This window comes from Aotus nancymaae, unplaced genomic scaffold (assembly GCF_030222135.1).
Source record: "Aotus nancymaae isolate 86718 unplaced genomic scaffold, 86718_ANA_hifiasm-v0.15.2.pri h1tg000059l, whole genome shotgun sequence".
Taxonomy (NCBI): Eukaryota; Metazoa; Chordata; class Mammalia; order Primates; family Aotidae; genus Aotus; species Aotus nancymaae.
Window position 1 is genome coordinate 39540453 of NW_026988473.1, and position 27179 is coordinate 39567631.

At 38.9% G+C, this 27179-nt stretch overlaps 1 protein-coding gene across 3 annotated transcripts in view; it reads right to left on the bottom strand.

Annotated features, from left to right (window-relative positions):
- Positions 1–27179, bottom strand: part of NELL1 (neural EGFL like 1) — a 912020-nt gene that overhangs the window by 658577 nt on the left and 226264 nt on the right. For all 3 annotated transcript variants that reach the window (XM_012456483.2, XM_012456482.2, XM_012456484.2), the window contains 5 exons: positions 22323–22395; positions 21240–21322; positions 12899–13033; positions 11848–11950; positions 1226–1299 (listed from right to left, as the gene is read on the bottom strand). In XM_012456483.2, coding sequence (XP_012311906.1) covers positions 1226–1299; positions 11848–11950; positions 12899–13033; positions 21240–21322; positions 22323–22395 — 468 coding nt within the window. The remainder of the gene's footprint in view (positions 1–1225; positions 1300–11847; positions 11951–12898; positions 13034–21239; positions 21323–22322; positions 22396–27179) is intronic.

Consider the following 27179-nt stretch of genomic DNA (forward strand, 5'->3'; position numbering starts at 1 on the left):
TCACTCTCACTGCCTTCAATGAAGACCTTAGGTCATTTCTTAGAATTATTTAAATTAATCTGGTGCTCCTCCAGTCGGTCCTCACATTGCAATCACAGTGACCTTTGAAAACGCACAGCTGCTTATGACACACACACACACACACACACACACACAGAGAGAGAGAGAGAGAGAGAGACAGAGAGAGAGAGAGAGAACGCACTTCAGTGAACTCTCATTTCCATTAAGATCAAGTCCGAACTAGGTTCATTCTCACCTGCTCTATCTGTCCAGGTTTCTCTCTCATCACTCTCCCACAGGTGCACTAGAACTTCACCCAAGTCAAATTATTTGCAGTTCCCTAAGTAAAACCTGTCTCTTTATTGCTCTAGGCATTTGTAAGTGCAATTCCTTTTGTTTGGAACATGCCTTCTCCCTCATCTATCTAGGAAGCAATTGTTAGTTAAGTAATCACTCACCCAAACAACTGCATGGCTGGCTCCCACACCTTACCCAGGGCTTTGTTCCAAAATTACATGTCAGAGAGGTCTTCTCAGTCCACCTATCCCCACCTCAAACCCCTCTATTCCTTCAGCCTACTTCATACTTTTATAGAATTTGGCATTATATTATATATTTGTTTAATTTCTTACTGTCTGTCTCACTCACTCAACTGCAAGTTCTACAAAGACAGTGACTTTGTTTCATTCACTGTTGTATATCCAGAACCCACTATAATGCTGTTATACAGCATTTGCTTAATGCATATCTGTTGAATGATTATTGAATGAGATCTATGATTTTACACGTCTTATTTCCAGTAATACATGGAAGGGGGGCAGGCAGAAGAAGGAGGCATTTTAACAGTATATCAGCCCCCTGGGAGTAGAGTTAGTATTATTGCCACTAGCATTACAGATGGATTCCCCTAGCACCAACTCAAAACCCTTTTCCAGGGCCACCCACCAGCCTCCCTAACTCATAGTAGCTGTTAGTTCTTTCTTCTCTCACATTATTCCCTTAATAGTTTCTTCCAAGGCTCCCTGATCCACAGCTGACCACTAGCTAAGCCCATAAATGACAGTGGCTGAATCCTCCCCATCCTGTACTCCAGCCCACCACAGAGAGTTCTGCCCCTCAGGGACCTATCCAGGCCAATATGCCCCACTCAAGAACCTTATCTAAAGCTCACACATCTATCTATTCATTTTCCAGAAGTGATAGGGACCAGAAAATTAAAACTTACTCGGCATTCCCGACAGGTCTTGGTTAAAATCCGCTGGCCTTCTGCAAGAACTTTTCCTCCATATATACATTTTGCTGTAATAAAACATAAAAATGGGTCAGACAGTCATGCTGTGCAACAAAATGACCTCAGAGGTACCTTCCAACTCCAATAGATTCCACAGAAACCTAGACTCTCTGCTTCTGAGCAATACAAATCTCTTTGTCTAAAGTGAAAGACACGGGAATTGTGTGGAGGATAACCCTTAAATCTCCCAGGCAGGCCTCATCATGATTGTGTTTGCCGCGCCTTCACAACCAGGATATACAATTATTTCAACGTTACAGTTACCAAAGGAACTAGAGAATGAATTGATGTAGTAAGAAGCCAAAATGAGAAAGAATGGTTGCAGTCACTGTGGAGTACAATTAGCAGTAGCTTTGATTCAGACACTCCATCTAAAACAAACAACTGGGTGAAAGGGGACTCACATATATTCCATTCCTCAGAACCTTAGCCACAATGGAGAAGGACACCATTTCTTTTTCCTTGTGATCATGGGAGTGGGTGTGAGAAATCCACATGCAAAACAAGTGAGAAATGCAAGGAAAGCCTGTAAAGTGCTAGATCAATGCACTAGAGAGACTGCCTTTGGAAAGGTGAGCTTAAAAGGCTACCAGGAAGGCCAGGGGGTGGACTTGTAAAACATTTCAAAGAGAAGCATAAATGGAGCTCCTACCACTCAATTTAGATTCCAGTGAAACTCATTTCTTGACTTAACTGGCTGACTCACTTTTTTTTTTTTTTTTAGATGGAGCCTCACTTTGTCACCCAGGCTGGAGTACAGTGGCATGATCTCGGTCACTGCAACCTCCACCTCCCAGGTTCAGGCAATTCTCCTGCCTTAGCCTCCTGAGTAGCTGGGATTACAGGTGCACACCACCACGCCCAGCTAATTTTTTGTATTTTTAGTAGAAAGAGGGTTTCACCATGTTGGCCCCAGGCTGGTCTCGAACTCCTGACCTTGTGATTTGCCTGCCTTAGCTTCCCAAAGTGCTGGGATTACAGGCATGAGCCACAGCACCTGGCCCTAACTCACTTTTAAGCAAGTACAGCATATGCCAATTCGATACCCTAATATAACACCACCAAATTCTCTAGCCACTTCAACAGGAAAAAAGAACCAAAGATCTGGTCACTCCCTCTTCTGCCCTGATGAGGATCCTTCTAGCTCCAGCTCTAGGAGGAACAGAAGCAACGATATGCACTTTAAGAAATCTCTCGCACTAATTTGGTGTTGGTTGTATAGAACCACCTCACCTTTCAGAGCTGCTATATCTGCATCTGTTTTACAAAGGGTCTGATTAAATTTGATGGTTTTCTGGTTATAAAATCCTTTAATTCTCAGGGGATGTTCAAGTATTCTTCATTCAAATAACATTTCAGTGCTACTAAAGGGTAGGCGACATGCTAACTGTGACATAATGTTGCAAGAAACACTCTTTTCTCATGGAGCTTACAATCAGGGAAATAGCAATTACATAATCACATCAGTGAATGTATAATTACTAAGTGAGGCAAATGCTATGTTTGCAGATGAAGAAACCTAGACCCCTTTAGATGTTGAAGGACAAGAGCTGAAAGGCAAAGAGGGTGACCAGGTAAGATATGAAGCTTTCATTCCTGCCTTCCAGTAATAGAAAAACAACTTAGTAATCATCTAGTCCATTTTAGCCACAGGACGAGGAAAGTCCAGGAACACACTTTACTTATCATCATATGCTGCAGTGGATGCTATGCTATGTGGAGATCTCCTTCCATGAGCAAAGGATACATTCTTACAACTGCTGTGACAGTTGGCAACTAATAGCTCTACCCTGAATGGAGATCTAAGACTTGCATAGGGCTAAAGAGAGCCACCTTGCCCAAGGGGAAGTTCCCTTGGTTGACAAAGATGGTACACAGTGAGGACAACTCTGAAAGGCCATTCCAGCTCCAAAGCTCCCTGTAAGAATGAGTTAGGCATTTGTTGTAACCACTGCAGCTCAACTTCTCCTTCTGCCCAATTCTTCTTCCTTCACCACCTCACTTCTAAGCCAGAATTGATCCTGAGAGCACTTCCTAATAAATTACAAGCAAATCTCTGTTTCAGAGTTGGCATTCCCTCAGAACCTGACCCACAGCAACCTCACTCCCCACCCAAATAGGTTCCACTTTAGTATTCTCCTCTCACTGAATGACCATGGCACGGGTATCCATCCCAGCACCCACACTCCAGTGCCTGGCATCCTTCTAACCTCTCCCTCTTACACAACTCCATGTCCAGTCAGTGCCCAAATCCTAGTAATCTTCCCTTCTTAAGTTTCTCAAGTCAACCTCTTCCTCTCCATTCCCCACCCTCTGCCCCCGACCCTGTCTTTGTTCAGGCTGCCATCATCCCCCTTCTTCAGGACTACCACAACCTCCTAGCTCTCCCATGTCCTAGTCTCAGTCTTCTCCAGTCCTTCCCCATATAACAGTCAGACACATATTTTTTTAAGTCCAAACATGAGGCCTTGCTTAAAATCAGGGTCCCTAAAGCTCTCAGAATAAAGTCCAAAATCCTAAGTTCAGCAAACAAGGCCATTCGTGAGTCTGCTTATCTCCCAAGGTTCATAGCCCACCATTTCCTTTGCTTTCACTCACCCTCCCAAACATTCACACCTCCACATATGTTCTAATCATGCTTTCTCTCTCACTTCTGGGCCTTACATATACTGTTCTCTTCCTCAGAAACACCTGCAGAACTCCCCATCCACCTTCCACTGGCTACCTCCCACTCCATACACTCATGAGCTTCCACTTAGGGCGGACTTCCCTCCAGAACTTGTTCTTACCCTTTAACAATGGTTAATTGTTCTCACTTTTTGATTCTATTATACTTGGGACCTAATCCTAACAGAATATATATCACATGCCATCCTAATTTCCCACTTAATTATACACCCCACAGTGCCCCTGCTGCTAACTGCAACCCCCACGTCTGTAATTTTATCTCCAGACCCAAGCTCCATGCCTCCGGACTTACTGTGAGTAATAATAAATCATTTTCAAATTAATGCACCTCTAGTAGGTAGCAAAAACCAGTCAAATTTCTTGATCCCCAGGTAAGAGTTATTTCTGGCATTCAATATAACTTCAAAACAATTGAGAATTAATATAATTGTCTGGATAGGTCCTTTCCTCCCTCCACTAAACAAAAATCTATCCCTGATCATCTTTTATGCCTCAATTTTGTAGATAAATCAGTTGGCCATGACTCATTGGTCCTAATGAGGATCTGTATTTCCCAGTTTACTTGCATGGGGAGACCACACCTCCAAGTCCTGGAATTCCTGTCTAATAAAGTCCCACACTCCCAAATGTGGCTGCTGCCAACTTGGCAAGGCAGCTTGCTCCAGAGTGACAGTTCTGCTAAGTGCACTGTTGTCAAATCTACCATCTGCTTCTTGGCCCATGCTGGGAAACAAAGAAATAGACATTTTTTCTTCCTTTGCCCCTTGCCACTCCCACAATGGTATTAACACATTTGCTCCCCTGCCTTAAGGCACTTGTCTGAATCCTCTCTTCCCCTTTGACAGGCTCATCCCAGGACTCCTATATGGATATAAAAATGCCTCATTGTTTACATTCACACCACACAAATGGAGACACATCCACCCCTCAAATCCACCAGTCTGTTATAAAAATTAAATGTCCACTAAACTTTATGTCCTCACATAGCAGGGTGCTTTGGTGGCTGGTGAATGAGATCAACATGTTACTGCACACCTCAGCCATTTGCAATCTGGCACTGGTGCAGAATGTATGTATCTATCAAATTATCTTAGGACGACTTTCGGGATCACCAGTGGAGGTAACAAGAATTTCTCCTGCTTTCTCATACTCATCTCCACTTCTCTGACACAAGACCTCCTTCCCTTCCACTGCCTTCCTATGCCTGACATCATTCCTCATTATCCAACCTCTGGATCTACAGCCAAAGGGCTTACTACTTATGTCTGAGGAAATTCAAGCATAAGGTGAGTCAGGCTCTAGTGCCTTTGGCTGAGGCATTTGGGACTCCATTCCAACAGCTTACAGTGTGAGTAGAAATGTAAATGGATACCGAAAGCTCTTCATATCAGACTGGCGACATGCAAATTAGAATATTTCACAGTGCCTGACCACAAAATTGAAACCTAGCACCAACACACACTTCTCCATTATATCAGAAACAAATGTACTGAGGATATAGAGTTATGAAGTTGTATCTTTTTGCACCCACAGACACCTGGCCCTTTAAATTTGACCTTGATTTTTCTAGTGCAATGATTGGACACTTTTGCCATTCGGGTGCACACTGAATAAACAATTGCAAGGTACCGCTTGATGTCCCTGTCAGATGTGGATGTAAGGTTTCACTATATTTATTTAGGTATTTGTACCCTGCACACACTCCAGCCATCCCTTGGTACTCAGTGGCTTAGAATGTCAAAATCAGCACACTGTTTTACACTTTAAAGGAGAGTGGCAGATCAGAGAGACTGAACACCCAAGGATCCTTCCTTCCTCAGTGAGCTAATTCACAGCCTTGGCTTCAGATACCACCTCTACAAGTAAGACACCCACATCAAACTAGTTGTCCCTCAGGCATCTCTAACTCAAACATGCCAAATGGAATGTACTGCTCGCCAAACTGCTTCCTCCACCTGTCTTATTTCTGTTAATCACACTATGAGTCTCCCACAGGCTCTTGTTCAAAACCTGGCAACTTCTCCCTCGCAGACGCTCTGTCCCTGATCCATTTGTCTCATGCAAAACAATACCTGTGGAGTATCTCTCACATGCCAGGTCCTTTGGCTGTCACCCACATCCTTCCCTTCCTCTGCATCTTCCCAGGCTGTACCTGCCTGCCAGCCTCAACACCTCCACCGAGAATACGCCCATGTTCCATACCCCCCACCACCTCCAGCTCTCTTGATGCAGTGGCCTTTCTAAAACACATCTTTGACTGTGACACGACTCTGCATTAAAATATTTATTGGAGTACCAAAACCAATGTTGGTTTATTTCCATAATTTTGCGTGTGCAATTCCCTCTGGCAGGTATGTTCCTACCTACTTTGTACACCTGGAAAACTCCTATTCATTTGTCAATACGCTGCTCTGCTGTTACCTGTGATGTTTTCCTAACATATATATACACATGTACATTTCAGATGGAGTTAATCACTCCCTTCTCCTTGTGACCTCTGTGTCTTCCATAGTATTCATGTGAAATAATACTCTTTATTATAATAGAGATCTCTCTGGAGAGCAATGGGTAGAGCCAACAGGTCAAGAGCATCCCACTGGGTTCTGAAGCCAGGCTGCAGGGCTTTATTTTGGCTCCCCCAAAACTGAGAGACCTTGGACAAGTTACTTCTCCTCTGTGTTTCACTTCCTCGTGTGTAAAATGGGGATAATACTCTAAGTGGAGCCTACCACTTAGAGTTGTTGGAAGAATTAAATGAATTGATATATATAAAATGGTTAAGCACAGTGCCTGTCATAGAGTAAATGATCCATATGTGTCCACTGTTGCCCCCGAACCGACAACAGTGTGTGGCAGAAGGACCTCAGTAAGGATTATCGAATGACTTCATTGGGATACAATCTTCATCATCCAACCCCAATTCATGTTTGCAGCTTTATTTCTACTTCTCACCTACAAAAATCCTGTGTTATCCTTAAACACACAATTCCCTTTTCCCTCTTCAACCCTTGTTCCTTCACACATACTGTTTTGTGTAGCAGAAATATTTCTTCTCCATCTTCCTCCTTCCTTCTAGTCTCTGGTAGATCTCAAATCCATCTACCAAAAGAATACAGATTTCAGGATGTTGCTCTCTGGAGAGTGTGATTATGTAGGTCTAGGTGGGACCCTGGAAACTTTCAAGTTTAAGAAGTTCACCAGGGGATTTTAATGTGCAACTACGTATATTAAATATGCCTTGAATAGAGCAGACACCTAACAGATGTTTGAGGAATAAAACTCTCTCACTATTTTCTGTACTGCCATGGAATGCTTAGACAAACTTCTTTCCTATTTCCAAACAAATGCCCTCATCTGTAAGTGTTGCACCTCCCAAGGCCATGAGAAGTCTATGAACACTCAGCGAGTGAGCAGACAAAATAATCTGATTTTATATGTTGTCTCACTTTGCCTTTGTCATATCCTTTCCTTTACCTGGTGTCCCTAGAATACTACCCCACCTAAAGTCACAGAGAAGCTTGGGTATTTTACTTTAAATTCACATATAAGAAATTTACTTCAGGTAGCTCTACAAAAAAAAAAAAAAAAAAAAAACACAAAATAAATCAAAATAAGAAACGAAACCAAGGAAAAACATGTTATTTAGGAAACATTAATTTCAATTATATCCCTCACAACATTAAATGTGAATGGATTAAATGATCCAATCCAGACAAAATAATCCAGACTGTCAGACTGGATTAAAAACAAGATTTGAGCTGGGCATGGTGGCTCACACCTGTAATCCCTGCACTTTGGGAGGCTAAGGCAGGCAGATCATGAGGTCAGGAGTTCAAGACCAGACTGGCCAATATGGTGAAACCCTATCTCTACTAAAAATACAAGAATTAGCTGGGCATGGTGGTATGTGCCTGTAGTTCCAGTTACTTGGGAGGCTGAAGCAGAAGAATCACTAGAACCCAGGAGTCAGAGGTTGTTGCAGTGAGCCTAGATCGTGCCATTGCACTCCAGCCTGGCAACAGAGCAAGACTCTGTCTCAAAAAAAAAAAAAGATTCCACTACGAGTTGTTCATACAAGATACACTTCATTTTTTCTTTGTCATTTGTTCTGTTTTTGTATTTTATTATTTTTTAACTGATAAAAAGTATGCATATTTATGGTGTATGGCATGATGTTTTGAAATATGTAGGCACTGTGATATGGCTAAGTTCAACCAACTTTCACTGCTATTCCCACTTTCAGGGTCATAGTAGGTGACATGCTGTTCCTGGCAGAATGACAAACCACTGTGCTTTCAAGGCTACTAACATTGGTGTGTTTCTTTTGGTAAATAAATGACCTTGAAAATTATCCATAGTGTACATTTCTGACCAGAAATGTGTGCATAACTAACATACGCATTGCCTCACATACTTACATTTAAAAGGGACAACCAAAGTAAATATTCTCCATCATGTTTCTGATGTGAAGATATTGAGAACTTCTAGAAATTCCACTGATTAGTGTTAGAACTCTGCTCTAGCAATCCTCATTCTCTTCTTCTCCACCCCACTGCTTAACCCACAAAAGTCAACTTCTAGAAGGTTCAGAATATTTAACTTGGCTCCATGTCCTCCAGGAAGCATCCCAGGCCTTCCCCCAGTATCCTCCATCTCCCTCTCAGGCCATTCCCCTGTGCTCCAACAGTGCCCTGTACACATGCCTAATGTTAGTGCACTTACAGTTCCAGACACTGTAAATCATGTCTCTACCTCAAAAGTGAGCTCCTCTAAAGCAGGGAAGGATCAGTCATCATTATTCCAGGCACCAATACTCAGTAACCACCTAATGCATATCTCTATTAAAAACTAGTAAGAAATGAAAGCCCTCCAGCCCAGAGGTTCTCAACCTTTTAATTACCAGAGGTGCCTTGTATCATTTCTTTTTAAGTTTTTCTAGAATAGTGTTTTAATAATTTATTTGTATTCCCACTTTATTAAATAAACTCTGAACACATCAAATTACCAATCAAAGCTATGAGAAAATCAGTGCTACCTAACTAAATTGCTATGAATTCCATGCAAAGGAAAAAAAACACATACACTGATGTTTTAGTTAGTGTGTGTATCAACATTTTAGTGAAATTGACTTCTTTTCTGAAATAATTTTCAAAACCTAAAACTATCAAAAAAATTAGCATAAAGACAAATGACTGCCCCACACATGACCAGTGAGAGGACAACTTAACTACATGTATGTAGGGCCTTGAAAATGTTCATCTACGGCCCAGTAATTCTACCCTGAAGAATTCTATCTTAATTCTATCCTAAGGAAATATAAAATACAAAAATATACAAAACGTGTTTTCTATATAAAACATGTTATTAAAGAGTAATTTATAATAGTGAAAAGTAGGAAACAATCTAGATATCAGTGATTTGGGACTGGTTAAAAATAAGTTACGCAACAGCCAGACAATGGGAAACAATGAAGCTCATGAAAATGATATTTACGCAGAAAAGTTTCTAAAACATAATAATACATTTTAGTGATAATGGTAAGTTAACAGAGTGGAATAGAAAATTGCCTGCAAAGTACAACCCCAACTACACACAAAATATAATTTTTTTTTTTTTTTAAAAGAGGGCCGGGCGCAGTGGCTCACACCTGTAATCCCAGCACTTTGGGAGGCCGAGGCGGGTGGATCACGAGGTCATGAGATCGAGACCATCCTGGTCAACATGGTGAAACCCCGTCTCTACTAAAAATACAAAACATTAGCCGGGCACGGTGGTGCATGCCTGTAATCCCAGCTACTCAGGAGGCTGAGGCAGGAGAATTGCCTGAACCCAGGAGGCGGAGGTTGCGGTGAGCCAAGATCGCACCATTGCACTCCAGCCTGGGTAACAAGAGCGAAACTCCGTCTCCAAAAAAAAAAAGAGGACACATCCACTAAAATTTCAAGAGTGATTGTTACTAAGTGGAGGTATTATGGGTGAATTTTCTATCTTGATCTTTATCATTCTCTGTGTTTTCAGAATGTTAAGCCAGAAGAAGAGTGCTTTTATAATTTTTTTTTAAAATGTCAAAAGGTTAAGATACAAACCTACTGAAAGATTCATTACTTCCATGTCCAAAGAACAACTTCCAAGAGATGGTATTCAGAGATATGTGTAGGAACTCTAAATAATAGACCAAAACATCTCATCTCACATTTTTAATACATCCCTAATAGTTTGTTGTTGTTGTTGTTGTTTTGAGACAGTCCTACTCTGTCACCCAGGCTGGAGTGTAGCAGCACAATTTCAGCTCACTGCAACCTCTGCCTCCCAGGTTCAAGTGATTCTTCTGCCTCAACCTCCCAAATAGCTGGAATTACAGGCACCCACCACCACATCTGGCTATTTTTTTTTTTTTTTTTTTTTGAGACAGAGTTTCGCTCTTGTTACCCATGCTGGAGTGCAATGGCGCGATCTCGGCTCACTGCAACCTCCGCCTCCTGGGTTCAGGCAATTCTCCTGCCTCAGCCTCCTGAGTACCTGGGATTACAGGCATGTGCCACCGTGCCCAGCTAATTTTTTTGTATTTTTAGTAGAGATGGAATTTTGCCATGTGGGCAGGCTGGTCTCAAACTCCTGACCTCAGGTGATCCACCCACCTTGGCCTCCCAAAGTGCTGGGATTATAAGCATGAGCCACCGCACCTCACCCCCTAATAGTTTTTCAACTTCTTCCTCTGCCAAAGAATATCAAGAATGAAAACAAATAATCTGTACCTACTAACAACTCTCTCCATCATGGGATCAAACTATAATTCAATATCCAGACACCTGAGCTGCCTATATTGCCAGACATGACTTTCTCTTGGAACAGAAATAAAGTTCTTCTCTTTAGACCAACTCCAAGTACATCCCCCAGAGCAATAGGTGTAGTGTGCCAACCATAAAAAGAAGGAAGATTACAAAGTTTCTTTTTGAAAAGTTCAACAATTATTTGGGCTGCTGTGACCGACTTTCACTGCTATTCCCTCTTTTAGTGTCATAACAGGTGACTTGCTGTTTCTGGCAGAATGATAGACCACTGTGCTTTGAAGGCTACTGACATTGGTGTTTTTCTTTTGGCAGATAAATGACCTTGAAAATTACCCATAGTATACATGTCTAACCAGAACTCTCCTTTTCTGTAGAGGACCATACGGATTGGTAAAAAGACTGTGGGCTTTGTAATCAACAGAACTAGTTTTCTGTCTCGCCTCTGCCACTAGCAGCCTCGTGATCTTGGTAAGTTAATGTCCCTAAGCCTCAGCTTCCTGTAAAATAGGGATAATAATAATAATACCCACCTAAATGGTTGCTGTGAGAATTCACTAAGCTAATAGAACTAAAGCATCCAGCACAGTTTACAGCATATACCACATGTTCTAAATGACAGCCTCAGTATTCTAACTGAATTTCATCCCAGAGTTCCTAACAAAGGCCACTTAATAACAAGAGAATCGAGCCAAAATACAGAATCTGGCCTTTAACTTGATCATTTAGAATGAGGGGACTGAAGCCTATGGAGCTTTGAAGTTGTGAATTTACAGATCAGCCTCACCCAGTTGTTTGACCCTGGACAAGTGACTTAATCCCTGTGAACACAAGTTCCTTCCACATAGCATGAAAGAAGAATAGTAATCACAGTTTATGTGAGGATTAAAAAAAATAGCCCATGTTAAGTATCTGCCATATTGCAAGTGATTAAAATATTGTGGCTCTTCTTATCACGTATTTAATGTTACATCAACTGCCAATGTTTCATTTCATCAATGTCAATCAATTGAGTCCAGAAAAGCAGGGAAAATAAATAAATTTCATAACGCAGACAGTCGACCCTCAATCAGTACTTACGTCGGCAGACCTTACAGCACTGGCCAGCAATGTGCACCGGGAGGGAGTCTGGGGAGCAATTGAGAGGGGGACATGACATCCTTCGGCATTCCACGGTACCACTCTGAGGAAGGAAGGACATGGAACATAATCTCAGAAGTATCCTTTGATAGCTCCTGTGGTGGAGATCATTCAAATCTCATCCCAGAAACCTCATCAGGGAAACAGAGGCAGTATTAGAATTCCCAGTCCACTCCAGGACCACAAATAAAGTGTTTTCTCCAGCCCGACTGACCTGTACCACCTCAATTACTTTTCTGAAATACATCACTAGTTTCATCCTACCTGCCCATGTGGGCTAAGTAGATTATGCAGAAAACAAAAAGTCTATTTTTATAAGAATATAAATAACACATTTGCAGACCCTGTCAATCATTTCTGAGGCTCTAACAATCTGTTTTGTATTTTCCTAGACAAACAATGGCATTCTTCAGATACTTATCAAGTAATTTCAACTGGACAGGGTTTCCATACTAATTTTTGGAGGGAGCTGTTATAATTCTCTGAAACAGATAAAGGGATATACAAATAATGGATATCCTGACAGTCACAGTGAGTTAGGGAGAAAATGCCTTGCAATTCTCTCAAACAGGTGATAGATACACTTTGGAAAAGACAATAAAAACACATAGAGAATAATTAAACTCCCTTTTTAAAGTTATTCTGGTTGTGAATAAGGCTAACCATTAGGTTGTTTGAAAATCAAAGGAGTCCCTTCTTTCCACTATATCCCAACCTTCAAACTCCAAACAGTGCATTACTTAATAATAATATTAAATCAAATTAGAGTGTGTTGGCCAGGAAAAGCAGATTTTAATTTCCAAGTATTCATATAAGATAAGACCCTTTTCCAGCATTGCTTCACAATTGTTCATATGACTAGTGGGTGCTAGGTAAAAAGGTAATAATTCTTAGAGTTAACATTATTTATCAAAGAACCAGGTTACTCTATAATTATCAAACCTGTCCCTTTAAAACAATTTTTACTGCATTTATTTACAAAGAGGCTTACTTTGCAAGTGCAGTTCCTGCAATGGTCACCATCTACCCAAGAGTCTTGGTCTCGATAGAGCAGTCCACTCACTTGACAGGTCTTCTCACAATGACAGTTTTCCAATTGACTAAGTCTTGTCTCTGCATAATTTAGCTGCAAACAAGAGTTACTGAATGTAATTTCTGTAATTCAGTTGCATCATCCTAACAATGCTAATAGCAACAAGAATAAAAAATCCATGCAAGAAGTGAAAAAAATGCTCAGAACAGTTCACTGGTTCTTAGCATTATCTGTTTTTTGTTTTTTTATTTTTTTACACAAGGTGGAATCACTCTAAATTGAAGACATATTGGCTATCATGGTCTAATGAATACCAAATGAGACATTAAACTGTATCTTAGGAACCTCATGGGTGTTCATAAATGTGTGTGCTTTCAGTTCAAGCCCACACAAAAACACTCATAATGAATTTGTTCTCAAGGACTCATTATGATGTTTACAGGAGATCTAATCAGGAACTCCGAGGCACTTACATTTATCTCCCACTATCCTCTCTATGTTCTTCACACACTAACTAGAATGTCATGGTTTACAAACTAGGAAGTCACTGTCTTCTGTCTGATGAAAAATTCTGGAGAGCTGGGGCCAGAAAAAAAGAGAAGTCGTAAGAGGATCCCCCAGACAGAATGCCCCAGGAATTCACTTTTGTGCTTAGAAGGTCAGGAGAAGTAATCAAATCCCCAGGTAAGATCAGAATTTTATAAAATAACCTTTTTTTTATTTTTCTAGGCCACCCAGTATTGTCAATAATCACAGAGTCTTAGACTTTCCCACTGGAAAGGGATTATAAAGCTTGAATATCCTCTCAAGAAACTTCAAGTGATTATCTAGCCTTTGCACATCTCCAGTGGAGGAACATTTATTATCTTCCAAGGAAGGCCATTTTTTTCAGTTAGCTCTCAATGTTTGAAACATTTTTCATGGTTTGGCTGTGAAATCTTTTTTCTTTTTCCTGCCATACCTAGGTTTTCATCGTAACCCATCCTGACAAACCTAATCCTCACCATTTGAGGTTATCCTGTCCTCCTGAACACACCTGGCACCACCAGGTTCCCTTAACCACTCCTCATGATATCATTCCAAGCCTCTCTTCTGATTGCTTTTCATACAGCCTACTCCAGTTTACCTTCAAAAACATGGTGCAAAAAAACCCTAAATATAGCACTTTGATATGATCTGTCTACTGTCACATCCATACAACAGAGTGACTCACCCAACAGTGATATTACTCTCCCCTTCCTTTTCCTTTCATAGAGACCACCAGGATTAAAAACCAAGTATCGGCCAGGTGCAGTGGCTCGCACCTGTAATCCCAGCACTTTGGAAGGCCGAGGCAGGTGGATCATGAGGTCAAGAGATCGAGACCATCCTGGCCAACATGGTGAAACCTCATCTCTACTAAAAAATACAAAAATTAGCTGGGCATGGTGGCCCACGCCTGTAGTTCTAGCTACTCAGGAGGCTGAGGCAGGAGAATTGCTCAAACCCAGGAGGCAAAGGGTACAGTGAGCTGAAATCGTGCCACTGCACCCCAGTCTGGCGCCTGGCAACAGAGTGAGACTCTGTCTCAAACAAACAAACAAAAATACCAAATATCATTTCCCAGAAAATTATCTGAATTTCTCTTTTCCTTCTCAATCATGCTTATACTTTCATGTCTTGAGTACTTTCCCCATACAGGAAATCAATTGAACCTTTGATCTAACTAAGATTATTTTGAGCCACTACTTTAGATATAATAGATGAACCTAAGGAATGACTTCCACCATCTTTCCACATTAACTATGGTTCCATTTCATACACATTCTTCTGAATTACTCATACGAGACTCTCTGGAAATGAAATCCACATGTAATTCTAACCTTTGCTTTTGTCATGTATTCCATCCTCTTCTTCCAAGCTTTTGGGATTTCTCAAGAAAATTTGCCCCTGTCTGCCTTTTGTGGGTGATAGCAAAGAGCAGAAAAAACAACAAATAGAATCTTAGACCAACCACCATGTACCATGAGCAGCCCCTAAAGAACTAAGAGTTGAGTCTGCCTGAAATATCAGCTTCCTATCACATTTTCTAATATGCATGATCTTCTAGAAATTTATGTTTCATTTAAAACTCTAGCCTGGGCCAGATATGATGGCTCACGCCTATAATCCTCGCACTTTGGGAGGCCAAGACGGGCACATTATCCAAGGTCAGGAGTTGGAGACCAGCCTGGCCAATATGGCAAAACCCTGTCTCTACTAAAAATACAAAAAAAAAGCCAGGTGTAGTGGCATGTGCCTGTAATCCCAGCTACTCTAAAGGCTGAGACATGAGAATTGCTTGAACCCAGGAGGTGGAGGATGCAGTAAGCCAAGATCGTGCCACTGCACTCCAGCCTGGGTAACAGAGCTATACTCCATCTGGATTAATTAATTAATTAATAAAACAAAACTCTAGCCTAATCATAGAGTTTATAGAATCTATGATAATTAAGTTCTTTGGGAATGCTTTAGGAAACAGAGAAAAATACACTTTTGAGTTTGGTGATAGTCTTAGATACTGAGGGATGATGGCATATGATTTGGCCACTTGCAGACACCAAAATCTGAAAATGTTCAAGTCCTTTATATAAAATAGTATAGTTTGCTCATAACATACTCATATTCTCCTATATAGTTTAAATCATCCCTACATAACTTATAATACCTAATACAATGTCTAGATATCAATTCATTCACATGGATTCAATGCAGTACTCGGTACATGGAAAATTCAAGTTTTACTTTCTGTAACTTTTTGGAATTTTTTTCTGAAGATTGTTGGTCCAGAGCTGGTTGAATCTATAGATATGAAACCCCAACAAAAAGAAAGTGATAATTTATTACTTATCTTTACTTCATTTCTAAAGCCCCAGTAGTTCCTACATAAGGTAGTAACAGATATATGACCTTGGCTTGAACCAAAGAGTTGAACTAGATCTGCATTTCTCCTAAAAGGGTCTCAGAACTGTGTATCTTCATGAGAGGACCCATACCTGCCTTACTCTGAAAATCTGGAACAATTCTGGTGTCTCTGTCATTCCAAGAAGGGAACTTCTTAAAGAGTAAATGACCCAAAAGGCAATTCTATATCTATCTGAGCTTTCTTAAAATCCAGGAGCTTGCCTGAGGGTAATAGTGGTAATTTCTAGCACTGTCCCGCAAAGCTGAGCTATGCTCACCTACAAAACTCGATTCCAAGAAAAATGTCAGTATTAATATAACGAAAACTATTCTCAAGGCTGATCTTGTTTCCCTTCTGAATGTCGTCTTATTTTTAATATTTTTAGCCTTTTCTGACAACATTGAAAAGCCCTATTCTCTGTAATAATAAGAGCACATCAAATAGACACAAAGGCAAAGGGATGTTAAGGCAAAAAGCTAATTTTTCAAAGATACTTAATGTACCCTCTTGCCTTCCCTTTTGCCCCTGCTAAATCCTAAAACAGCAATAAAGGAGACAACTCTGAATCAAAAAATGAAATACATTTTCTGTCATTGGTATCAGCATGCTGAATTTATACACATTTATTTTCAAAAGCTATTTGTATACTACCTGCCACTTTCTCTAAGAATGTCTGCAGATTCAAAATAGATATGTTATCAAATCTACATCTCTCTTCTGTTTTCCTTTTGTTTATGCATTTATCCAAGCAACCATGAACCAATTCATTTATTCCTAACTCTACACAATGAAAAATAGACAGCAGAGGCCTTTTTCATCATTGAAGGTCAATGAACAGATCTAAGTACATTAGTCATGTGGTGAATTGCTTCTTTTCTTTGAAATACCATTTATTTGGCATTTGCTGTATGAAAGGGAAAAGGAAACTTCTATTGTTAAACATTTAAGCTTAATTGAAAAATCATTATTGAATTCCTCAAACAATGGAAGTCTCAGAAGTAAAGACATTATAAGCTTAAATGCCACTCCAAATGTGGCTTGATTTGCATACATAGATTTGTCAAAGATTTAAACAGAAGTAACCAAGAAAGTTACAGTCTTCAGTATATCTTTTTTCTCAGCTTAAAGTCAGAATGGGATTACAGTGCAGGTGGGATCTGATAGCAGGACAGAGCCTGATCCTATCACAATGTACCCAGCAGGTAGGTAGTTCCCACAACATCTAAACTACCTGAAAGAATCTTCAGAGTAATACAGGGGAGTGGCTGACACTTGTAGATCACTAAGGGAGATATAAGAGAACAACAACAAAAAAAGGGATATTACTTGAGGTAGCAGCCCCATTTCTTCTCTGCCTTAAAAAAATATAGTTTTGCCAAAATGCCAGAATTCCTCAAGAGAGCTCTTAACTAGCCTGACCTCTGTCACCTGAATGTGAGTGCAGGCTGCTCTCATGATCTGTCCTGCATCAAGCAGGGGCACCATCATTTGCCAGCATCCCTAACCCTAAAAGGGGAAAAGGAATGATAAGCTCTCCTACACAGACCCCTAGGCTGATCTGGTATCTACATGTGTTTGGTTTGATCTTACTTTGGCTACCAATTCTTATCCAGCTTATACACTGAGCTTCCTCTCTGGAAGGACTCTAGGGCTTCCACCTTGACCCAAGAGGAAGGACTTCCTGCTGTTTTCCAGAACTGCTAGACTAGGGTCTTGCCAGCAATGCACAGGCTCTGCCAGATTTTCTGATTTCAAGTCACTGGGGAAGATGTGCATTTTCTTAGGGACCATTTTCTCTAAGGAACCATCATCCCACCATGGTTGTCTATACTTTCTAGGTTTAAGAGTATAAATATCAGCAGCCACCACCTATTGAATGGCATTTCTGTGCCATGCAGCAAAACTCATTTCCCTGGGCTCACAGAATCTTTACAAGAGCAGGAATAATTGTCACCATTTTACATATGGGAAAACAGATGCTGAACTTTATTCAAGGCTACAAACATCCAAGGAAATGATAAAATAGAGACCCAGAATCCTATCAGCCTAACTTCAAAGCCCATTCTCTATCTCTACTATGACCTACATGACTGTATACTCATCTTAATCAGAACTGCTGGACAACTCAAATCAAACCTTCAAAGCTTAGCTCCAACCCCATTAACTAAATTCTGCCACAATAGGCCTATTTAACTAAAGATAAAGACTTGGCCCAGATAAATTTAGTGCCATAGCATTCTCTTTGCATCTGGGAACCACATTCAAGTTTGCCTAACATCTCCAGTCTCTATCTCCTTCCATCTGCCAAAAGGGTGAGTTACACTTCTGCCTCCACCAAGGGCAGACCACATAACCTGAAGGACTTCACCAACTGAACCAACTAAACTGCTGTATTTGATATATAAATTAAAACCTTTGAAAATTGTCACAGAGCTTATATAAAAGGAAGAAAGTCACAGAGGCCAAAACAAAGTGACTGCAGGGATTCCAGGAAATAAGCGAGCACCCAAGACAACAACATCATGATGAAATGCAGAGCCCTTGAGCTTCCACCCTGATGGCTACACAGGGTATATAGCAGGGCAGAGTTGGGGAACAGCATCTTCCCACGATGAGTATCTTAAAGGAAACTCTTCTATAAAGGTTTGGCACTAACATCTGATACCCTCAGTCTTAGATTGAACGAAAAGAAGGAGGTTCGTACAAGGCACAGAAAGCAAGCTTTCACGTTCAGACCTTGGCACCAGCTAGAAGGAAAAGAAAAAAATTCCTTGAAAATCCTTGAAGAATCCTTTCCTGAGACTTCACCTGGCCTATCCTAGGTGTCGCAGTCTGACTCTGAGCAATCTGTCTGGTCTGAAAATACTTACACAGATAATGTCAAAGAATTTTTACATATTTCCAAGGAAAACAAGCAGCTCATAGCCAGAAGAGTGCATTAAGAGACCTTGTTCTTAAAAAATAATAATAAAATAATACAATAAAAGAGACCTTGCTCTTGCCATAACCTTCCTTTTTGAAAAGTTACTACAAGTTCTATGCTCACACATTTCATTCTCAGCTGAAAACTTTAGTTCAGCTCAATAAAATGATAAAACATTCATTTCTCTTTTCTTCTCTTTTTATTTGCTCATTCTTGGTAATATCTCTATCCTCCTGCCAGTGGATGGAGAGGGTTAGAAAGAGTAATTAATATTACTCCCTATTTATATCTTCTATCTCTCTTCCTAACCCTCTCTTGTCAAACCATAAACTTTCTCAGTCATGATTCAACTTTCACGATCTAACTACCTGAGTTCAGGTCCCAGCTCTGCCATCTACTCTCTTAGGAAAAGTTATCAGACCTTCCTGGACTTCAATCATCTCATATGTAAAGTAGACCAATAAATAAAGCAATCTCAAAGGATTGTGGTAAAGATTAAAGTGACAGTGGATATAAAAGCTTAAGCATTATAACTAATACATAGTAAATGCTTGTATTACTGACTTTTCAGATTCTTTTAGATCAACAGTTGACAAACTGCTAAGAATGGTTTTTACAGTTTTCAATAGTTATAATTTAAATGATTATACTTAAATGAACTAAGTTTATGCATAATATCCTTGATTTTGCCTCTTGGCTTGCAAGGCCCAAAATTTGCTAGCTGGTCCCTTATGGAAAAAGTTTGCCAACACTTATTCTAGATGATCATAGATTTCAAATTACACAGCAAAAATGGAAGTACTCAGTTTTCAAATTGTAATTCTATACACAGTTTGGAAGGAACAGACTTACAAATCTGCCAAAGTGCCAGAAGGAGGTTTAGAAGGTGGATTATACCATTTTCTGCTTGCAATTGCCCACAATTAAATATCTTCTGCCTTACAAATGCCCATTTTACATAATAATGTTTTGAGAATAGAGCTCAAAGTGGCTCTTAGATGATGTGTGGCTAAAGAGAAAAATGGCATTCTCTACAATGAGAAAAGAATGAGAGCGAAAGATGTCCTCAAAGCTGGAAAATGAAGAACAACAATCACCTGAGACTCAGTGGCAAGTTCCTTGTTCCAAAAATTTGCTAGCATGCTAAAATATAATTAACAGTATTGAGATCAAGCTGCTCCAGACAATATGAAACAAAAGCCTCTATATGACACAAGCTGGGAAAGCAAATAATCACCTGTGTTTCACAATCGCATTGTACTCTGAAGTGAAAAGCTAATGCTTCAGATCTGAACCTCAGTCTCAATCTTTTTCTTACAAAAGCTTTCCATCTCTCCTTTCCAGACAAAAGAGGGCTTGACTTGGCCAAAAACCCAGTTTGAAATAGAAACATTGTCTTCAGCAGCAAAATCTATGGTCCAGAATATAGCCTTATCTCCCAAACACTTACCAACCCACCAATTTTTTTGCACATACCATGGCTGATGGTAGGGAGCAATCTTAGCCGCAGGTAAAATAGGATTAATGTATCATTTTCACTGTTATTAAAATTCTTCCTTTTGCAGGGTATAATGTCTCTTAGGCCCAACCTAATTCTTTCTTCACCCTAGGCCGGAACTCATGTCCATGACTGATTGGTATCATAACAACAGCATTAGCCACATTTTCTATTTTTTCAGTGTCTTTTTCAACAAGGCTCAGGGCTTTCTATTATGAATATACACTTTATGAATATATATGTTAAAGGCCTTAGTTATTTACACATTTGGTTCTGCCACTCAATATGAACATATCTAGGGTAGAAAGCATATCTTGCTCACCATTGCCCCTTTGTGCCTAACACAGTGCACAGCAAATGGCAGGTCCTCAAAAGATGCTTGTTAAGTGGATGATGGAATGGAGAGGAGGAAAAGGTGCAGAGTTATAAAACCAAAGGTGTTGAAAGGCAAATTTGCCTGCTTTGTTATTTAATTCAGGACCAGCCTTGAAATGAATTATACATTAAAAATGTAATATAATGCCTTCCTTTGACAGTAATCTGTTCCTAACAATAGCTATTTTGCCCTTTCTGATTATTTGCAATTATTCTTACATCCGAAATGCATTAGCTTATAAGAGCACTGGCTCTGACCATAGATCATCTTACAGTGTTACTACTTTAATAGCCATTGGGCAAATTCCTTTTCCACTCCCGTGGACTCTACAGTGATACATATTGCCTCTTGCTTCCAAACATTTTTCAAGTAAACATTATGATACAGCTTAATAGCACCAAAGACAGGAATGGTTATGTTTACTATCGGTAGTCCTATTTTGAGTAAGAATAAACCATTTTTGTAGTAACATATAGCAGATGCCAAGGCTAAAAATGCTTCCATCATAACATATCACTCCAAATTCCAGATAGGACAGAAAAAGAAATGAAACATCACAAGTGAAATTTAGATACCTACTTTTGCAGTCATCTTGGCCAAAAGCTCTTGTAAATCCATTATTCCTTGCACCAGGCTTAAGAAATCACTGCAGGTTGGGCAAGCTCAATAAAGAAAATATAAAATATATATTTATATTGTGCTAATATGAGAAATAAAATTTTAAAACAGTAGATATGTGGCTATGTAGAAGAGTTTTGGGGGGCTTTTGGTTAATATTGCTTCAAAATTTGAGTGAAATCACAGAAGATTTCAGGTCTGGATCTTTTCCTAGTTTAATAAGCAAAAAGAAAGGAACAGGAAAAAGGCACTGTTAACTAAAAAAAAAGGCGACATGACATTTTAAAGTTAAAATTAAACTCTCATTTCTATAGAGAGGCAACTGAAAAACTGCAGTATCATAGAAGAAGAAAAAGTAAACTCTCATGCAGGTCAAGGATTTTAAAGAATAGGTTTTTAAAAATATATATTATATTAAACATATCTTTCTATATCCAGCTGTAGAACATGCTAATGTAACCCTCTTCTTTTCAAATTTTAATTCAATAAATGATATAGGTTGGCTGTATCCCCACTCAAATCTCATCTTGAATTGCAGCTCCCATAATTCCTACATGTGGGAGGGACCCAATGGGAGATAACTGAATCATGAGGGTGGTTACTCCCATACTATTCTCATGTTAGTGAATAAGTCTCACAAGATTCTGATGGTTTTATAAGGGTTTTCCCCTTTCACTTGGCTCTCATTATCTTTGCCTGCCGCCATGTAAGATGTGACTTTGCTCCTGTTTTGCCTTCCACTGTGATTGTGAGGCCTCCCCAGCAATGTGGAACTGTGAGTCAATTAAACCTCTTTCTTTCACAAATTACCCAGTCTCAGGTACGTCTTTATCAGCAGTATGAAAACTGGCAAGACAATAAATGATACATATTTTTTAAAGACACAGAATTATATAATGTAGATAATAAGTTCTCTTTCACTATCCCCAGCACCTCAGAAGTCAACACTATAAACAATTTGTGTCTGTCTTTCCAGATGTGTTTCTCTGATATGATCAACAAATTATAATGGAATATATCAAAATGCTTTAAGTTGCTACTTACTGCGATTTAGATTTGGACATTGTGTTATATATCCATTTGGCATAAAGATGATCTTCCCGTCTTGGATGATCCCCTTGATAACAGAAGAGACAGATGGCAATCAAGATTACAGTCACCAGCTATGGTCCCTATGCAATCACATATTCTTGGCAGGTCAGATTATTTTTCAACAAAATTGATTCATTCAAAGGTTGAGTTGCCCTTAGTACATACTGAACCACTCTAAAGCATCCTGCTTTAGGAATCTTGAATTGTACATTTATGTGGAGAAAGCTACAATTAGTTACCACTAGTTAATGCCAATTATAGATTATAGTACCAAAGATACATCAGTAAAAAGTATTAATTCAATAAAAATTCTTTTTAATGCCCTAATCATCCTGGAACATTATTGCTGATTTACAGGATTTTTAAAGTGGAAAGAAATATAATAGAAATATATTAGGCTAAAATTTTTCTACTGATTCATTTAGCCAAGAAAATAAAATTAGACATTAGGAAAATTCCATAACAATCTTTGTTCCTCAACTGATTGAGTAACATAAGTCTTTCTTGATGAATCTTAAGACAAGAGTAAAAGGTTGTCTTTCAGTTCTGTAATTCAGTCTGGAAGAATAGCTCAAACTTAAGAAAGTCATCAGGGCTGTCATCTCTCAATGAAAATATTGACTTGGCTTTGAATTTTTCAAGTTGAATTTCAAGATTCTGTTGTTAGGGTTTTTTTTCTGATTTGATGGCAGAGATATTACAGAACAGATGGAAGATGTGCAAGCTGGTTCAGAATATTGAGCTTAATCTATAAATAAAATATAGGCTTAAGATAGTGCTGCAAGTATTTCAGAGGGAGTAACATTTAACATTTATGTGCTCATCTTCTAAACAGCAGAAGGCAAGCAGCAAATGCTGTTTTTAGCTTATTATTTCAAGAAAAAATATTAATTGGAAATATTAATAGAAATAACAGGATCACAGCACCTCTTCCACAGAATTATGTATGTCTATTAACCTCTTTCTCATCAAGGATGATGCAGTGTTTGTGATTACGAGAAAAGACAGTTTCACCATGGGGAAGAAGTTTCTGCCACTACTCCTCAATATTAATTCATAATCTCTTGCAGAGGAATACCAGGGAGCAATTAATGGAGCACAATCTAAATGAATTAGCTTCTCTCTCAGATGAAGTTACTCAGTCTTTCAAAACAAATTAACTCCTTTGAGAGGCTAACACCTTCAAGCACACGTAGCAATTTGAAACAAGCATGGATTAGAAGTCAGGGAACCTGGGTTCAAGTTCTGGATCTGTCTCTAGCTCACTGGGTAGACTTAGCAATAAGTTAACCAGCTTCTATGAGCCCTAGTTGCTTCATTTGGAAAGGAAGTGCTAGATAAAAAAGCTAAAGATCCACCCAGCATTCATATTCTAGGTCAATGAAACAGGCCTCCAAACTGAAATTGTCACATTTTAGACAACTATGCTCATTAGTTTTCAAATAATAATTTTTAAAAAAGAATCTGAACAGACAAAACTATAGATTTCTATCTTATGGATTTCCTGGAACATGGAAAACTTCAGCACTGAAACAGAGGCTCCTAGGCAAACCAGGACAGCTGGTTACCCTAGGTGATATGGAATTAGTGGAAGCATATGCACCAGAAAAAGGGCGGATCCATACCTATTCATCAGAAGACCCTGGATTATTCTTATCATCTATGGAAAGGGTACTCAGAAACCTGGAGCATATGTGTCATAGTGGTAAATACCTTTCCAAAAACAAATTGAAAATTAATTTTAAAATGATACCTTATCCCACTAATCCTATAGAAAGAAATACTTTTTCAAGTGACTTTACTAATTTTAGTGACATCATGAGTTATAAATCACCTGCCCTCACACCTTTCCTCTATCTGCATCTCTCCTTACTTCTGTCTTTCCACTTTTAATCTCTGGCACTTGTGTGTGTATGTTACATAGATCATTAGGTGAAGGTCAATAATGTTGACTTGAACAAAAAACCAGAATAAAAGCTGACAGCTTCCCAATGCTCATTAACACAAAAACCCAAAGCATTTGGTATTTTTTATGAAGAAAGGTCATAGAGGTGAGCCCACATACTGGCACGAAAATTTGTTCTTGCCAAATGAATCAAGATGAGAATATTAATTTATTTGAATGGATGTAAGTCAATCCTAGATTAAAAGAAAGGTGGTGATACACTACAGATGCCACTTACAATCTAAAGACGCCTGAGTGCATGTGTGTGTATGCATGCGACTACACACATTTATGTATATCCCAGCACCTTCCCCAGAATAAGAACCAGAAGGTCTGGCATTAAATTGCTATATGGACAATTTACTGCCAGGACATTTGCTGATAAAAGAAGCATTTGCTAAGCATGTAGTTTTCTTCAGAAAACTACAAAAGGGATTTTTATAATGTATAAAACCATAAAGGAACTCAATCAGCTTTATTCCTCTCACAAAAAAAAAAAAAAATCATCTGTGAGGATTTCCACAGATGAAAATGTACCTTCAAGCACTACATCTTCTCCCAAAGGAGATAAGGTATAAAAGGTAAAATTTGTATTATTTCTCCTCATTTAACTCTAAATGTATCTACATTTAACTGAAAAACACAACTCAAGCTGACCCTGTATTAGCTGACCTCATTTGATCTCATTTTTGCAGACATATGCTTTATTTCATATTATTCATCTTGGCAGTGTTTCTTAAACTTCATGGTCCTGGAGAATCACCTTCAGTATCTGCTTAACATTCAGATTCTCGTGTCAGCCCAAAGGATCCTGTTTCAGTAGGGTTGGAGTGGGCCCAGAAATCTTCATTTAAAAAAAAAAAAAATCTCTTCCAGATGATTCTGATGAATGGTAAAAGGACCCTTTCTGCTCTATTCTAATCATCTGCTTCTTTTGGGACAAGAGGGTTTACTCACTAAAAGTTCACAATGGTTAAAATTATTGCATCCAAATCATATATAAATAGAGTAAAATCTCACTGATTTAGAACTGAATAAAAACCAACAGAATTACTAGATTATATTATAAACACCATGAAGGCAAAAAACAATACATTTTCGTCTTAGTAATCCCCTGGAGTTCCTATTGTAGTAGATTTCCCATAGTAAACACAATAAATATTTTAAAGCATCAAATTGTTGAAAATTATGAATTATACAATATTGAACCACATAATATTGAGCACAGTTAGAATCTATGAAGATCATGTAGGGCATTAGTTTTTTTTTTGGCCATAGTTTTTAATTTAAGGTACATATCAGAATTTTGGAAGAGATTAAAAGAACAATCATAGCTATCTGAAAACTTTCTGAAGTCATTTTGATACTTTCTATAAGAACTACTTATCTAGGACCAGATCATCTGGCATTTGACCTATGAGAAATTTAAGGCTTTGATACTCTAAGTAGCTTTTCTAAAGTATACCTTAATCTTAGGCTATATACTAGAGGGTTACTAACTCTTGCAAACCAAAAATGAAGTTCTGAGGCCCACAACCATCTGAATGAGCCCTTCCTCTTGGCCAAGGGCATTCCAGAGTTCATCTGGAAATCTAGTTCAGGTTGTGATGGAAGAGGGGATAGGACACGCTTCATTCTACCCGTCCAGCATTAACATCAACACAGACCTTAAGTCTAACAGGAAACATTTACAATATATTCTCTCTAAAGCCTGCTACTTAGAGGCTTTATCTGCATGATAAAACCTCCTTCTCCACAACCCCTTATCAGAACCCAGACATTCCTTACTACTGATAACTCTTTCAACCAATAGCCAAACAGAAAAATTTTAAATCTATCTACGACCTAGAAGCCCCCACCCTTCTAGTTGTTCCACCCTTCCAGATCAAACCAATGTAAATCTTACATGTATTGATGAAAGTATTCTGTCTCCCTAAGATGTATAAAAGCAAGGTATACCCTCACCGGTGAACTTGGGCACATGTCCTCAGGATCTCCTGAGGTTGTATCATGGGTGCATCCTTAACCTTGGCAAAAAAAACTTCAATTGATTGAGACTTGTTTACAGTTAACTAGAGACAGATCCACTTTTTGATTTACACTCTAAAACCAGTCACTACAATATGCTGTAGGTAAAAATATATCATTTAAGGGAGCCCCTTAACATGAACTAACAATACGTTGCTACAAAGAGGTCCTGTTAGCAAAATGAGGTTTTGTCTTAATTTCCTTAATAGATACTAATCAAACATGCAAAACTAATTATTTAACTGTTTGCATTAGATGCTAATAATTTGCTAAAACAGTTTTTCAGTGATAGAAAGCAGAGGTATTTTTAGATAGCCTAATATCCACCCCCCTAATCTTATTTATACTATTACTTTGCTAAACAATCCATTTTCTTATTGTTAGTGTAATGATAAACCCCAGCTGATGTGAGAACCTAAATAAATCCCTAAGATGCAGAGCCCAAAATTCATAAGCTTTTACTATTAGTACTGATGGAGGACAGAAAAATGGATTTTTTTTTCCTTTTGTTTAATCCACCTGTTGCCACCTTGTGCCTTCTGCAGTCCGCTCCCCATGCACTGAAAAATAAATTTGCACCAGGTACACTGTATATTATGGATTTTTAATGTTTAGGGAACTAATGCCCATTATTTCAATTGTTCCTAGAACATTTCTCATTTTGCATTAAGAAATATAGAAAGATGCAATTAGAAAAATTAGAAAATTATTAGGTCCTTCTTGTGTATGAAATAACTAAGATTAGGCAAGCTCTTCTAAACATGCAGAGCTTTCTGATAAAAATGAAAGCAGCTTCACCACCAAACAAATGCTAATTCTTTTTTAATGCTCTTATT